The 13265-nt window shown below is 27.4% G+C and overlaps 1 protein-coding gene across 1 annotated transcript in view; it reads left to right on the top strand.

The window, feature by feature from the left end:
* LOC136085581 (uncharacterized) overlaps positions 1 to 13265 on the top strand; it is a 212984-nt gene that overhangs the window by 181688 nt on the left and 18031 nt on the right. The window contains exons 18-19 of the mRNA XM_065806901.1: positions 3257 to 3659; positions 4079 to 4437. Coding sequence (XP_065662973.1) covers positions 3257 to 3659; positions 4079 to 4437 — 762 coding nt within the window. The remainder of the gene's footprint in view (positions 1 to 3256; positions 3660 to 4078; positions 4438 to 13265) is intronic.

Genomic DNA, 13265 nt, shown 5'->3' with positions numbered 1-13265 from the left:
CTTGACTTTGATTTTTAAAACTGTAAATATTTAATATTGTATATTGCGACAAATTGTGTAAAATGCCTTCCAACAGAGATATCGTTGGAAGATTTTTGGGACTCTTTGATGAATTGAAAAGACAACATGATCGACTAACAAAAATATCCGAGGAATTGATGAATATTTGGCAGAAGTTTAATTTTCCTGTTCTTTCCAAACAACAAGTGTCTGCTAATGTTGACAAACTTATCACATCATTTGAGAAACACAGAAAGCGACCAAATGCAGTATTTGAAGAAAATCTTGCTCATCTGTTCGATATAACAAAACCAGATGGAAATTAGCTTTGTAGTGAGGAAAAACAACTGTACAAAGTACAAATTAAATCAGATGGCAGGGTGGGATATACAACTATGAAAGTGGCTCCTATGTCAACAATCCATCCATCAAAAAGGGCCAAAAGCACATCAGAGCCCTCGACAAACCAAGCAGTTATCTCCGTACCACTTTCCTGCGATAGTGAGGATTCTGAGGAAGGAAGCAGTGGTGACTCAGAGGCAGTTCCAGGAGAATCTCCCAGAAAGCGTGCAACACGCCACTCAACTAAGTCTGCTGCCAAACTAGTGTCTAGTCACTCTTTGTCAACCAGAAAAACGTCATGGGTGCTTCAAAGTCTGGCTAAGAATGGAGTTTGTGTCCCAACACCATCACAGTCTGGAGTCTGGCGTCGAACAATCAGAGATGCAGAAAAGTTAAAAACTGCCTCATGGAACTGGTCTCTGAAGAGAAATTTTCTTTGCATTTTGATGGTAAGAAAATTGACAAGACTGAGTACCAAGTTGTGTGCTTGAAAAACGACAAAAGAACATTAAAACTTGGCATTTTGGTTTGTGACAGTGGATCCTCTGCAAACATATATAAAGCACTACAGGACCTACTTGATGATTACAATGCATGGAACGGTATTCAGATGATCATCTCTGATACAGCAGCTGTAAATACTGGTGGTAAGAATGGAGTTGTAGCCAAGCTTCAGAAAACATTTCGAGACAAGGGATTCGATGAACCTCAATACATCAGCTGCCAACACCACATTCTTGATCTTGTTCTACGACATGTGTTGGATTTCTTTTTTCCTATACAGTCACAGTCGCCTAACATTAACTACAAATTTATTGATGAGATTATGGAGCATTATGATGATTTAAAAAATGCCTACAAGGGCACAGCAGTGGTAGCAGAGTATGAGAACCTTGGCTGGAGAGATGACTTTAAATTTCTTTTTCAGCTTTGTGAAGCATACAAGTTTTACAAAAATGGGGAAAAATGGCCTCGTATCAAATGGCACAAGCTGCCATCACTGCACAGTGCCAGGTGAAACTCAAGAGGCATTTTTGCGCTTATTGCATTTTTCATTCTTCCAAACTGGCAAGAACAGCTGAGGATAACTTGCGATTTCGTTGCAACTACATGGTCGCGGGCCTGGTTTTCAAACCAGCACTATGCAGAGGCGGCTTATGAAGACCTGCTGTCAGCAATATCCCAACTTAAGTGTTCCGAAGCTGTGAAATGCTTCTCTACCCACTGGAAGAAGGAACCATCAGTGCTTGATGTGCCTCGATCCAACATAGTAGCCGAGAGAGCTGTAAAGTTGATGGAGGACATTCGTTCTTCTTGCAGAACAAACAAATATCTTAACTGTAACTTTATTAATACTAATATACAAATCTGAAAGATTTTTAACACCACTACAAATGCTGTAGGGCAGTGTAGGTACTCATTCTCATGTGTTTCTCATGTGTATTGTATATAAAGCTCACATATTATAATTAATAGTCTTTGGGCCGCTATGTGTTGTATGGTTAAATATGAAACTGTCTTAGGTGTGGGAAGTTTTTTCAAGGTATGGTGAAATCAATGTCATTTCTGTGATTTATAGGCAAATGTTCATCATTTAGAACCCCAGGCTAATTGATTTAAAATTTATCATATACCTAATGTATATGTATATACATACACATATATATATAATTTTATGTTATAAATATATAAGCTTAAGCCACTCATTCATTGTTGTAATGTTGCACCTCTTTTTCTTTTCTACAAATTTTATCATCCTTGTTGCTCAAACAAGCTATTGTTTTTAATTCCATTAACCAAAATTCTTTTTTGCTTAACTCATCATTGAGCAAAGATGCATCATTTTACTGATGCTGTCCCTGTATGCTTTAAAAACTTTTATTCATTTAGTTTTTCACCCCTCACATCAATGCTTTGGAACTCTCTCCCTTCTTTATGTTTTGTTATTCTACCTCAACTAATACAACCTACAACCTTTTAAGTCTTCTGTCAACCTTGCTCTTTAACAATGTTCTTTGTTTTTATAACTTCTTATTTTATAGTGATTACTCCCAACCTTGTTAGGAGTGCATTAGGTTAAAAAAATGAAAAGCTTATTCTTTTTAATTACCTTTCAAGTTTAAGCTTTAAACTTTATAAACTTTGAATTTTTAATATAATATAATCCACCTTTCAAAATTGAAACCACTCTTAAGTTTCACAAATAGGGGGCGATACAAACTTTAATTTACTATACTGTTGCATTTTGGTTTTCTATTAATTATTTCTAACTAAGGTTTTTCAATAAAATCAATTTCAATATCAGATCTTTGAAAATATTTATTTATACGCACACAAACTCTGCCATTATAAAAGCTAAAAAGATTAAAAACATTAATTTGAAAGAGCTTTAAAAAGAGTTTTCTTTTAATTTTTTAAACTAATTTACCTAATTTTTTTATTTTACTCTTCTTTCAGTTGTTAATTTAGAAAAACATCAAGATAGGTTTAGTTTAAATAATGCTGGTTATTAAAGTTTTAAAATAAAAAAGTTTTTATAATAAATTAAATTTGATGTGGCTGTTGGTATTTTAGTAAAGAATTTTTAATTGCATTTGTGTTTTTTACTTTCATTTTTTGATGGAATATGTGTCTTTAATAATGAAATTTTTAACTCTTCTTAAGTCATATAAAGCTTTATTATATTTTGTAAAAAGTGTTGCAAATAAGTTATGCATAACCTTGTTAAAATGAGGCTGATATTATTCTTTTTCTATTTTACTTTTAATTGTTATGTATTGCTAGTTTTTATAAAAAAGTTTTTATAAAAACATAATTTTTATAAAAACACAGTTTTTTGCAAAAAAAACTGTTTTTATAAAAACACAGTTTTTAAAATGTGTGAGTTTTTTTTTTTAATTATTCTTTTGTTTAGATTTTATAAATTATGGAAAAGAATTCACTCTAGCGAAAGGTTTATATCTCGGAACTCTCAAAGTTATGATGAATGAGTACACCATATCTTTTAATCTAAAACCTAAAAGTTATTCTAAAGGATTAAAAAATGCTCTTCGTTTTACTTTGGATAACAATATTGAAGAATATGGTGATCAAAGTTCAGGTGTTTGGTTTCATAAAGATGGCTCTGGAAAGCTTGTTATTTTTGTTGCAGTAAATAATGGTAATTACTCCATTGAAACACCTCCACTAACTTTAGATGAATGGTCTTTTATTATGATAAGTCAAGTTTTGTCAAATGGTAAATATTGGTTGACTGTTGATTTGAATGGAGTCATATACATAGAGTGGAAAACTTCAATGCAACAAACTTTAAAAATGTAAAAATGTATGCATCGGATCCTTTGTATGATACTCAAAATGGTTCTATTGCTGACTTATTGATTATAAATGGAAAAGTTGGTAAGAGTATTTTTTTTATTCACATTATATATTATTGTGATAATGTAATATTAATAGTTAAATTGTTAAAAATATAAGCAATTGCATTAAAATTATAAAGTAAAATAGTTTCGTAGTCTTTTTTTGTTTGTTTGTTAGTTTGTTTGTTTTTTCAAAGGAAAATTATTAGTTGTTAGGGCATTATTATTATTTTTTTTTGAAATTTAGAATACATTGTTGGTAATACCCATACTCCATTAGTGAAAGGAAAGGTTATTGCTGAAATACCTAGGCTTAATAAAGAATATTTAATTTCATTTGATGTTTATCCTAATAAGTTTGTTCCCTACTTACATAGTGTTATTCATTTTACTATTGGTTCTGATAATGCTAACTATGGTGATAGAACTCCTGGTATATGGTTTCATGAAAATGGTAATGGAGCACTGCTTGTTGCTGCACCAATAAATGGTTTCAAAAGTTACATTTTCAACACAAATCCATTCAAACTGAATTTGTGGACTAACATTGAAGTTAGTCAATTTTTAAAAAGCACATATTATATATACACAATTAGAATAAATGGAGATGTTGTTTTTTGTGTTGTCAACGATCAAGCGCAAAATTTTGAAAATGTGAAAGTGTATGCTTCAGATCCATGGTATGAAGTTCAAGATGGATTTATTAAAAACTTCTTTATAATCAATAGAGATTCAAGTAAGTTTTTATATAATTTATTTAATTAAATATACTTTGAAATTTTTGAATAATGATACATGATTGTATTTTCTTCTAAAAGTTGTTGTAACCATTTTAAACAGGAACTTTTTTTTGAACAAATGTTCATAGAAAGAAAATGATTTTTCCAGAAATTAAATTAATTAGTTTGTTTAAAATCCAAAAATTTGTTGACGATGTCTTTATTTATCTTATTTTTATTTTACTTTTTTTTTTTTTATTAACATGCTTTCCCAAAACAGAAAAGAGTATACAAAATTTTTCACAGTACTTTAAATTCCAATAAACCATTAAGGTATAGAGTAATTCCATGTCAAAACAACCAATTTTTTTAAAAAATGCAACATTATGTCCTTGGATTTTCTTTATATTTTTACCATAGTTAGTACATTATAAAATAAGATAAATCCCAAAATTTCAAGGTCTAACTCCCAACGGTTCATGAGTAACGGTTGTTTTAATTTTGGCTACTTTTATTGTTTTGGTCATTTTCCGCCATTTTCAAATTTACATTTCTCCTTATAAAACCAAGGCTTTAAACATGTGAATTCTAAAAATAAGTGACTTAGTTAATCTCAAGGTGAGGAATTTGAATATACAAATAAAAAACTCATTTTATAATTAAAAAGTACCTAAATATCAATTATAAATGTTAAAACAATGGACACCTGCCCCAGTAAAATTTTTAGGTGTGCGGTAAATTTTTTAAGCTTAAAATTTCAAATTAGATCATTGTATATTGTTAGATTATTAGATCATTGTATTTCAAATTAAGAACATTGCGTGAAAAAATCATTTCTGCCAAATTCATAATTTAAAAACTAAATAAAAAAACCCAAATATGGTATATTTCGCTTATCGTAGTATTCAAAATAATTAAAAATGATGCATACTTGAATTGATATACAATTTTTTATAATATATCCTTTAAAAAATTATTGATTTACAAATATATACTTATTAATTTTGTTAAAAACTTTTTTTAAAAGTTCGTATTTGTCTGATATTATTGTTGCTGCACTTATTAATGTTATTACATTGGTGATTGGTATCCAACAATAATCATTCCTTTTCAGCCAGAAAAACTGTTCAGATGGACCGTGTGGATGCATAAACTTCATTTTTATATCATTATATTCTTCATCTTTTTCCTCGACGACTTCAATCCACCAAGACGAGTCATATGTACATGCGTAATATTCGTACTTCTGCATTAGCTCAAAATTTATTAAACTTAAATTTTGGTAACTTGATTTTTAGTTATATTAATAGATTGTGGATTTATATCGTTACTAGTTTTTTTGAATAACATAGATGTTTTCAAAACTGGTATACAATGGTGAAATCCTCGAGTTCCTGGTATTGTTTTTCCTTCTCAAATCGTTTAATTTGCATAGCTCTAACCTTAACCATAGTTTCTTTATCAATTTTAAAGAACTTTATTGTGAGCATTTTTTAAGTGCAAAATTCAAACATTGCATTGATTGTTAGTATTTGATTTTTCTTTGGACGTTGCAAACTTTCTCTTGCTATTGTTCGTTTTACTGTACCGCCTATTGCATCGCAAGAAGATTGGCCGTGACTGGTTGCAAAAAATATCTATTCAACTTCCAATAAAAAATCTTCTGAGTGATGGCATAGATTTAGAAAATTTTATAATTTTTATACTGTCCTCCACATCTATCAGAAAAGTAATACAATTTGAAAATTAAAGGAAGGGTTTCTTTGATATAATTACATAAAATAGTCTGAATTTGATAGACAAAACAGGTATCGTGTATCATATCGTCAGACATAAAACAAAATGATTCGTGCAAAATAATGCCATCTACTTTATAGTATAAAACAACTGGGTGAAGGGTGCATCCAGATTTACACCAATGATAACTTTGGATCTCATCTTGCACAACAAATTCATAGTTTTTTAAAAAGTCACAAATCACGATACACTCTATTTCATTCAATTTGAGTTTTAAATCTTTAAAAAACTTTGTTTGACATTTAGAAATATACAAGTGAGCTGTTAGTTCATCAATACCCTTCACTACTAACTCTATATAAGTTTCAACAGTTTCAGTTTGTGTGACGAGTTGGGTCCTGTCAGTACCTTGCCATTGATTAAAACTGAACTCGTCATCAAAATCAAGTTCTTCAAGCTCTTTAAGAAGAAATAGCTGTAAGGCATCTGTTCCTGGGCAACTCAAACATCTATGAACCATACACTCATTTTTTGAAATGTCACAAGCCACCTAAAAAACAAGTTTATTTATCATAATTTACTGTTAAATTTTCTATTATAATCATTAAATAATTATAATAGTAACTAAAATCATGATAATAATAATTAAAAGTAAAAGTAGTATCAAATTTAATTTCCGTATAAACTGATATCATTTTTTAGATTTCCTAACTTGTAACGTATATTAAACACACTTATAACTGAAACCTTTTTCATTAAATGTTTATAAGTTAAATCCCATTTAATTGCATATAAAAGAAGAACTGCATTTTGATGATAAACACATACACAAATTGAGTGAGCACCTGAGGCTCCGCACTTACACACCACTTAGGACGCAGACTGCAAAATTTAGAAATTCCAAGATTAATCTCTGGATTTATAACTTTAAATTGGTTGTACAATTCTTTCAGGTTACACAATATCAATCGTTTTTGTACTTGAATTCTGTTATTTTTTCCTTTTCCAACACTTACATAATCTTTTTTAACAGACATTGTTCGTGAGTATTCATCATCTTCATAAAAACTTTGAACAATGGAGACAACATTAAGTCGAACACTTTTTCCAATTTTGTTTAATGGGAATGAAAGTATACCACTCTCCTGTTTCATATGACGTGCTGTTCGAATAGCATTCACACTAACTTCTAAGTAGTTAGAAGCATAATCTCTAGACCAAGATTCAGGAGTTAAAGTGAGAATTTTTAATTTTTTTTTATAGTCGGAAGCATTTATCTTTTCTTTCATTAATAGTGTCCGTTTATCCAGATCAGATGCTTTATTTCGATCTGTTTTCGAATAAGATGCAGTAGAATTATCTATAAAATGCGAATTACTTATTCCATAATGGGCTACTAAATCTTCACCAATCTTTTTTATTGATTTTTTATATTTTTTCATTGCAGATGCAACACGTTGATGTAAAGCAACAGAATGTAAATTAATAGGAGATTCTCCAAAAATTTCCAGGGATAAATTAATATGAGTAAATGGTTCATCTTCTTCTATTGATATTTCATCTACTTTATTTTCACTAGGGTATTCTACTGATAAAACTGCCTTTGACTTACAAGCTAGTACATAACTTCCACCCAGGTAAAACTTTTAATCCTAATGACTCAAAGTGCCTAGCCAACATTAAAGATATTATATGTTTACCTAAAAAAAAAAGGATATTTAAGATACGTGTTGTATACTTTTACAGATAGTATTCATATATTTGAAATCAAATTACCTTTTATTTCTATTTTATGCACTTTATAAACATTACAACAATTGCCATTTTTCTTTTCAAATCTTTTTTGAAAGTAGTGAAAATGGTGATTACAAATGCTGAATAGTTTTTCACTAGCATGCAACTCAGATCTCCATAAAATGTTTTGACGAGTATCAGTGTCTAGGTTATGTAGTAAAAAAATCTCTTTATTTCTAGAATATGAGGTTTTATGGCATTCTGACTTCAAAACTTTACCAATATCACATGAAATCATTTTAATAATGAATTTAAAAATGTTATACTTGCAAATTTAAAAATGCACAAGTAATAATTACATTATTTATGTAGGATTAATTACAACATTTAAGTAAGACGAATATGTCTGAATTCAGCAGTTAAACTTTGATAATTGGGAAAGACAAGGAAACAAAAAGGAAATAAAAAAATACATTAAAAAAACTTTTATAACATAAGAAACACTTCGATTTAGATAGGAATTATCATTTTTTCTAAAGTACTATGCAATATATATACATTTATATTACAAAAGTAAAATATTTACAAAACTATGTATTTGGCAGAAATGATTTTTTTGCACAATGTTCTTCAAACATACAATGACCTAACTTGAAATTTTAAGCTTAAAAAATTTACCGCACACCTAAAAATTTTAACTATGGTAAAAATATAAAGAAAATCCAATCACATAGGGTTGCATGGTCTGGTTGTTTTGACATGGAATTACTCTATATAAAGCTGTTACATAATTATAAATAAAAACTAACTAAAAACAAATTATTATTAACATAAACTACTAAACATATTCTGCCATTTATTATAATTATTAAACATATTCATATTTATTTGTTGATGTCTTTTTTTTTTACCTTATTTTTAATTTACTATTTTTTTGTTTTTATGATACAAAATTTTTTATAGAACTTTACTTTTCATTAAACCCATAAGGTATATAAAACTAAAATATAAACTAAAAGCAAGTCATTATTAACATAAACTTTACCTACTAAAGCATTTTTGCCCCAAAACAATTTAAAATCAAATATAAACTATAACTTGTACTAAGCATATCAAGACAAATTTATTTTTCAATGTTTTTGTGGTAACAATCGAAACTCTGACTTGTTGCGATACCAATTTTCTCCCAATTTTTCCGCTTCAGTGCAAAGAATTAACCAATTTAAATATCTCTTGAAATACTGGTTTAAAATAGATTTTTTTTGTTATTATTTATTTTTAATTTATATTGTTCAATACAAATACAAGTTTTCAGGGTTTTTGCATTATTTATTTAAGGGTTATTAAGTTTAAAATAAATGACTGTACAATTTTGACAAATTTTTCAAATTGTAATACATGCAATTGCTTCAATTTACTATTAGGTTACTCAGAAAGGATTTATAAGACCAATTAGTGTTATATACCATTAGAAAGCTAATTGATTAGTTAACTTTAAAATTAAAAATATTTTTTAATTGCTAATTATTTAAAAAATTCTTTAGAAGATTATTGAGTTGTTGTAAGAAAAAATAAAATTGACTTTATGTGTTTGAAAACCACTGTCATATAAAGAAAAGAAAGGAAATTGAAAAATGATGATTTAGACTGTCATTGTCACTCTGATATGATTTACTTGTTTGTTCAAATTTAAATTTTGCAACTCAATATGCAAGGTTTCCTTAATTTGAGGTTCCTTTAAGTAACAGCTTCATCTAGAATTGAAAAGCATTCATTACTAAGTTTAAAGAAGTTTGTTTCATTGGAATGAATGTGTTTAATTATATGGGAGTTGTTATCCCTACTATATTGCTCAAATAATTGAGTTTTAAAATAATAAGATGTCTTGCCAATGTAATAGGAGTTGCATTCTGCCCACATGAATTTGTAAACTACAAAAGATTTAAATTTAATAGGAAAATGATCTTTATTACAAATTAAATGAGATGTTTTAAGTGACATAAAAACAAGTTTTACAAAAAGTGGTCGACAGTGTCTTTTGATAACGGAGTTTAACTTTTGTTTAGTAATATCTGAAATTTTTCCTATGTAAGGAGATTTAAATTGACAAATGGTTTCTTTTTGTCTATGAGGTAATATTTTAGTAGAAGACTTGATCATATAAGATGCATAAATTTTATCAAGAAGCCAGTTTGATTTTATCAAGAAGCCAGGTTGATTATTTAATTGGTTTTAATGTTTTAAAGAGGTTAAAAATACTAGAACAAAAACCAGATTTTGTGTTGTTAGTTATGAAAGACCTGTCAGTGATAAATTAAATGATACCTGTCTTATATGCAAAAAAGTAAAACTAAAAAAATTAGTATAAAGCCCATAGTAAATGTTGTTATGAAAAATTGCTGTTAAAATGGAGTTATTAGTTTTGGATATAGTATTATCTAAAAAGAAAAGTTTGGATTTTCCCATTGTAAAAAAAATCTATTTGTGTTTGGTATTAATGTAATCAAAAATGTATGAATTTCAGAAGGAAATGTTGCAAAAATGTTGTCAGCACATCTTTTATAAAAGTTTGGTTTGACTCCATTATAAAAATTAAACCACTTTTCTTCAAAGTGAGACCCAGTGCAAGTGGTGAACCCATTGCCAGTCCATTGATTTAATCATGAAATTGTCCTTTGAACAGAAAGTGTTTGAGAAGTGGCAGAGTGAAATAGTTTTGTTATATCTGCTTTATTAATTTTTAAATTAGGGTTACTGTAAAGAATGAAATTTACGTGGTAAATTTATGGTTTCATTCGATAGGATGCTGATAAATAAATTAAATACATTGTCTAATACGAAATATTGATAAATTAGCACTATTAATATCATTAAGAATTGAAAATAAACTCTTTGTGCAGAACTCAAAAGGTATAAGAAAGATTGAAAAATCACATTAAAATTTTAAAAGTTAATAGTTATATGTATTAGTAGATGAGACTATATATAGAGTGGCAAAAAGCCAAAAATGAACAAACAAGTTAATCATGCCAGAGTGATGCTGGCAGTCTAAATCATTAATAATCTTTTCTTTCTTTTTTATATATTGATTGCTTTTTTCATTGTTTTACTGGAAACTCTTTAAATTTTAGTTGCTTTTTTAATCGGTTTTTGTGAAATTGATTATAAAAAAAAAAGTTTGACTATGAAAATTAGTATTTTTAAACTGATTATGACTAATATATAGTGGAGACATGTGTTTTAAAAAATGAAAATGTTTGTCTTACTTTTTAAAACAAATGTTCATTTTGTACTCAAGAGAGATTTTCGTAATATACTAAATCAATATTTAGTTTTAATAATATACAATCCTTATAAGTGAAATAAAGTTTATAAAAGTAATTATATAATTATTCTTAGTTTTTTTTAAATGATTTTAAATTATTTAATGATCCTAATTTTATTTTTTTTAGTAGTTTTTGCAAGCATTTTGACTTTGCAGTAAAGTTGACAGAAATTTTACCCTAATAATTAATAGTTATGCAAGTGTTTAATAAGGAAATACATTATATTTAGCATTAATTCAGCAAGAAATCAGAATGTGAATGTGCATTAAATTAAGGGAGTGGGTGGGGCAAATTATGGTTTTTTTATTTATTTGGTGAATTGTTATTTTACATCATTTTAAGATTGAAATTTACAAGTACAGTTGGCATGTTACAATAAAATTTTTATCTAAAACATATTTTAAAATCTTGATAAATTAATGTTTACCTTGCGTTTGACAACTCTTTATTAAAATTTTTTCAATATAAAAAGAAAACTTCCAACACTTAAGTACTTTAGCTTAAGTTGAGTTTATCACACTTCTTTTGGAAATTGCATGCAGTAGAGAAACTATGAAGTTAAACAAAAATTTCTTTAATTAATAATCTGCAGACATCTAATGCAGCCCTTAAAGCAGACATTGATATATTAATTGAAATATAGTAATCAACCAGTTAAGAGATACTAGAATGAACATAGTAAACTAATCTTCTCAGTCTGTAAGGATGTCTTTTGATGGGCTTATGTCTCATTTTGAGTTGTTAGCCATTAACTCCATGACATAAGTGTACTTAAATTGAACAAAATATAATTAAAATAAATATATTTTTATTGGTAATATCTAATTTTAAAACAAAAATAAGTATAGCCTAATTTAAAAAGCTGCTAAAATACCTTCAAATAAAATTGTATATATATATATATATATATATATATATATATATATATATATATATACATATATATATATATATATGTATATATATATATATATATATATATACACACAATACCTGATGTCAGCATTTTTGTTTTTTTATATAATATACAATTTTTTCAAAAATGAATCTGTCATTCCAAAAAAAAGACCCTTTAATGACAGTTTAATCTACCTTATAAAAGGCTACCTTGCATACTGATTCACTATTTTCTAATATGATTGAAGGTTTTTAATAAGAAGAAAATTTTTTTTAATATAAACCTACAAAATCTATTTTTTTTCCAATATTTCAAAATAAAATCTGAAAACATTTAGTAATAAAGTAAATAGTATTTAAAAAAGGTAATTCAGTGGTTGAAGTTCCTTATATTTTTTATATCTGTTTCAGAGGTTGAGTACTAAATTAGTCTACTATGCCATTCATTCTATTTCAACAGTTTTTTCATTATTACATTAGTCGCTATACATTCCTTTTGTTTCATAAACTTTTTAAATTTTAAAGGTTGATGTAATCAAAGAGTAGACTAACATTCTTACTTTTGAATTTGAATTGTGCCATAATTCTCTAACCAAATTTTTTGAAAAGAAGTTCTCTTAAATATCTAACCAAACATTCATAAATAAAATATATTATATCATTGCCAATGAAACGAAACTTATACATACATTTTGGTATGTGTAACTAATATTTCTAATATTTCTGATCTGAGCTGAAGTTTATTACCTGTTCTGTTTTGCAATATTTAAGTTTAATTAAAGCTTACCTCAAAACTTACATATCATTAGCTATTTAGAAAATTAATATTATAAAACTATTAAAGAAAAAAAAAGTTAATTTAGTATGCGCAATAATAAAATATCATATTAGGAATCCCTGCCATTTAAAAAAGAAAAGTATATGTTCAAGAAGAATTATAGTTAAATATTATTTAAATTTTAAAAGGAAATTGCCTTAGTCTTAATCTTAAACTAACAAATTATGTTATAGATTTGTATACTGGCAGTCTGATTTTAATTAGGTTTCACAAAACTTTGTTAAAATTTCATGACACTTTTAGCCTCCCATATATTTTGTTCTATTTTTATGGGGATTTTACAATTTTTTTTATGGATCTTATTTTTAGAACC

This window comes from Hydra vulgaris, chromosome 09, assembly GCF_038396675.1.
Source record: "Hydra vulgaris chromosome 09, alternate assembly HydraT2T_AEP".
Lineage (NCBI taxonomy): Eukaryota > Metazoa > Cnidaria > Hydrozoa > Anthoathecata > Hydridae > Hydra > Hydra vulgaris.
This window is presented reverse-complemented; position numbering and strand designations above follow the sequence as displayed.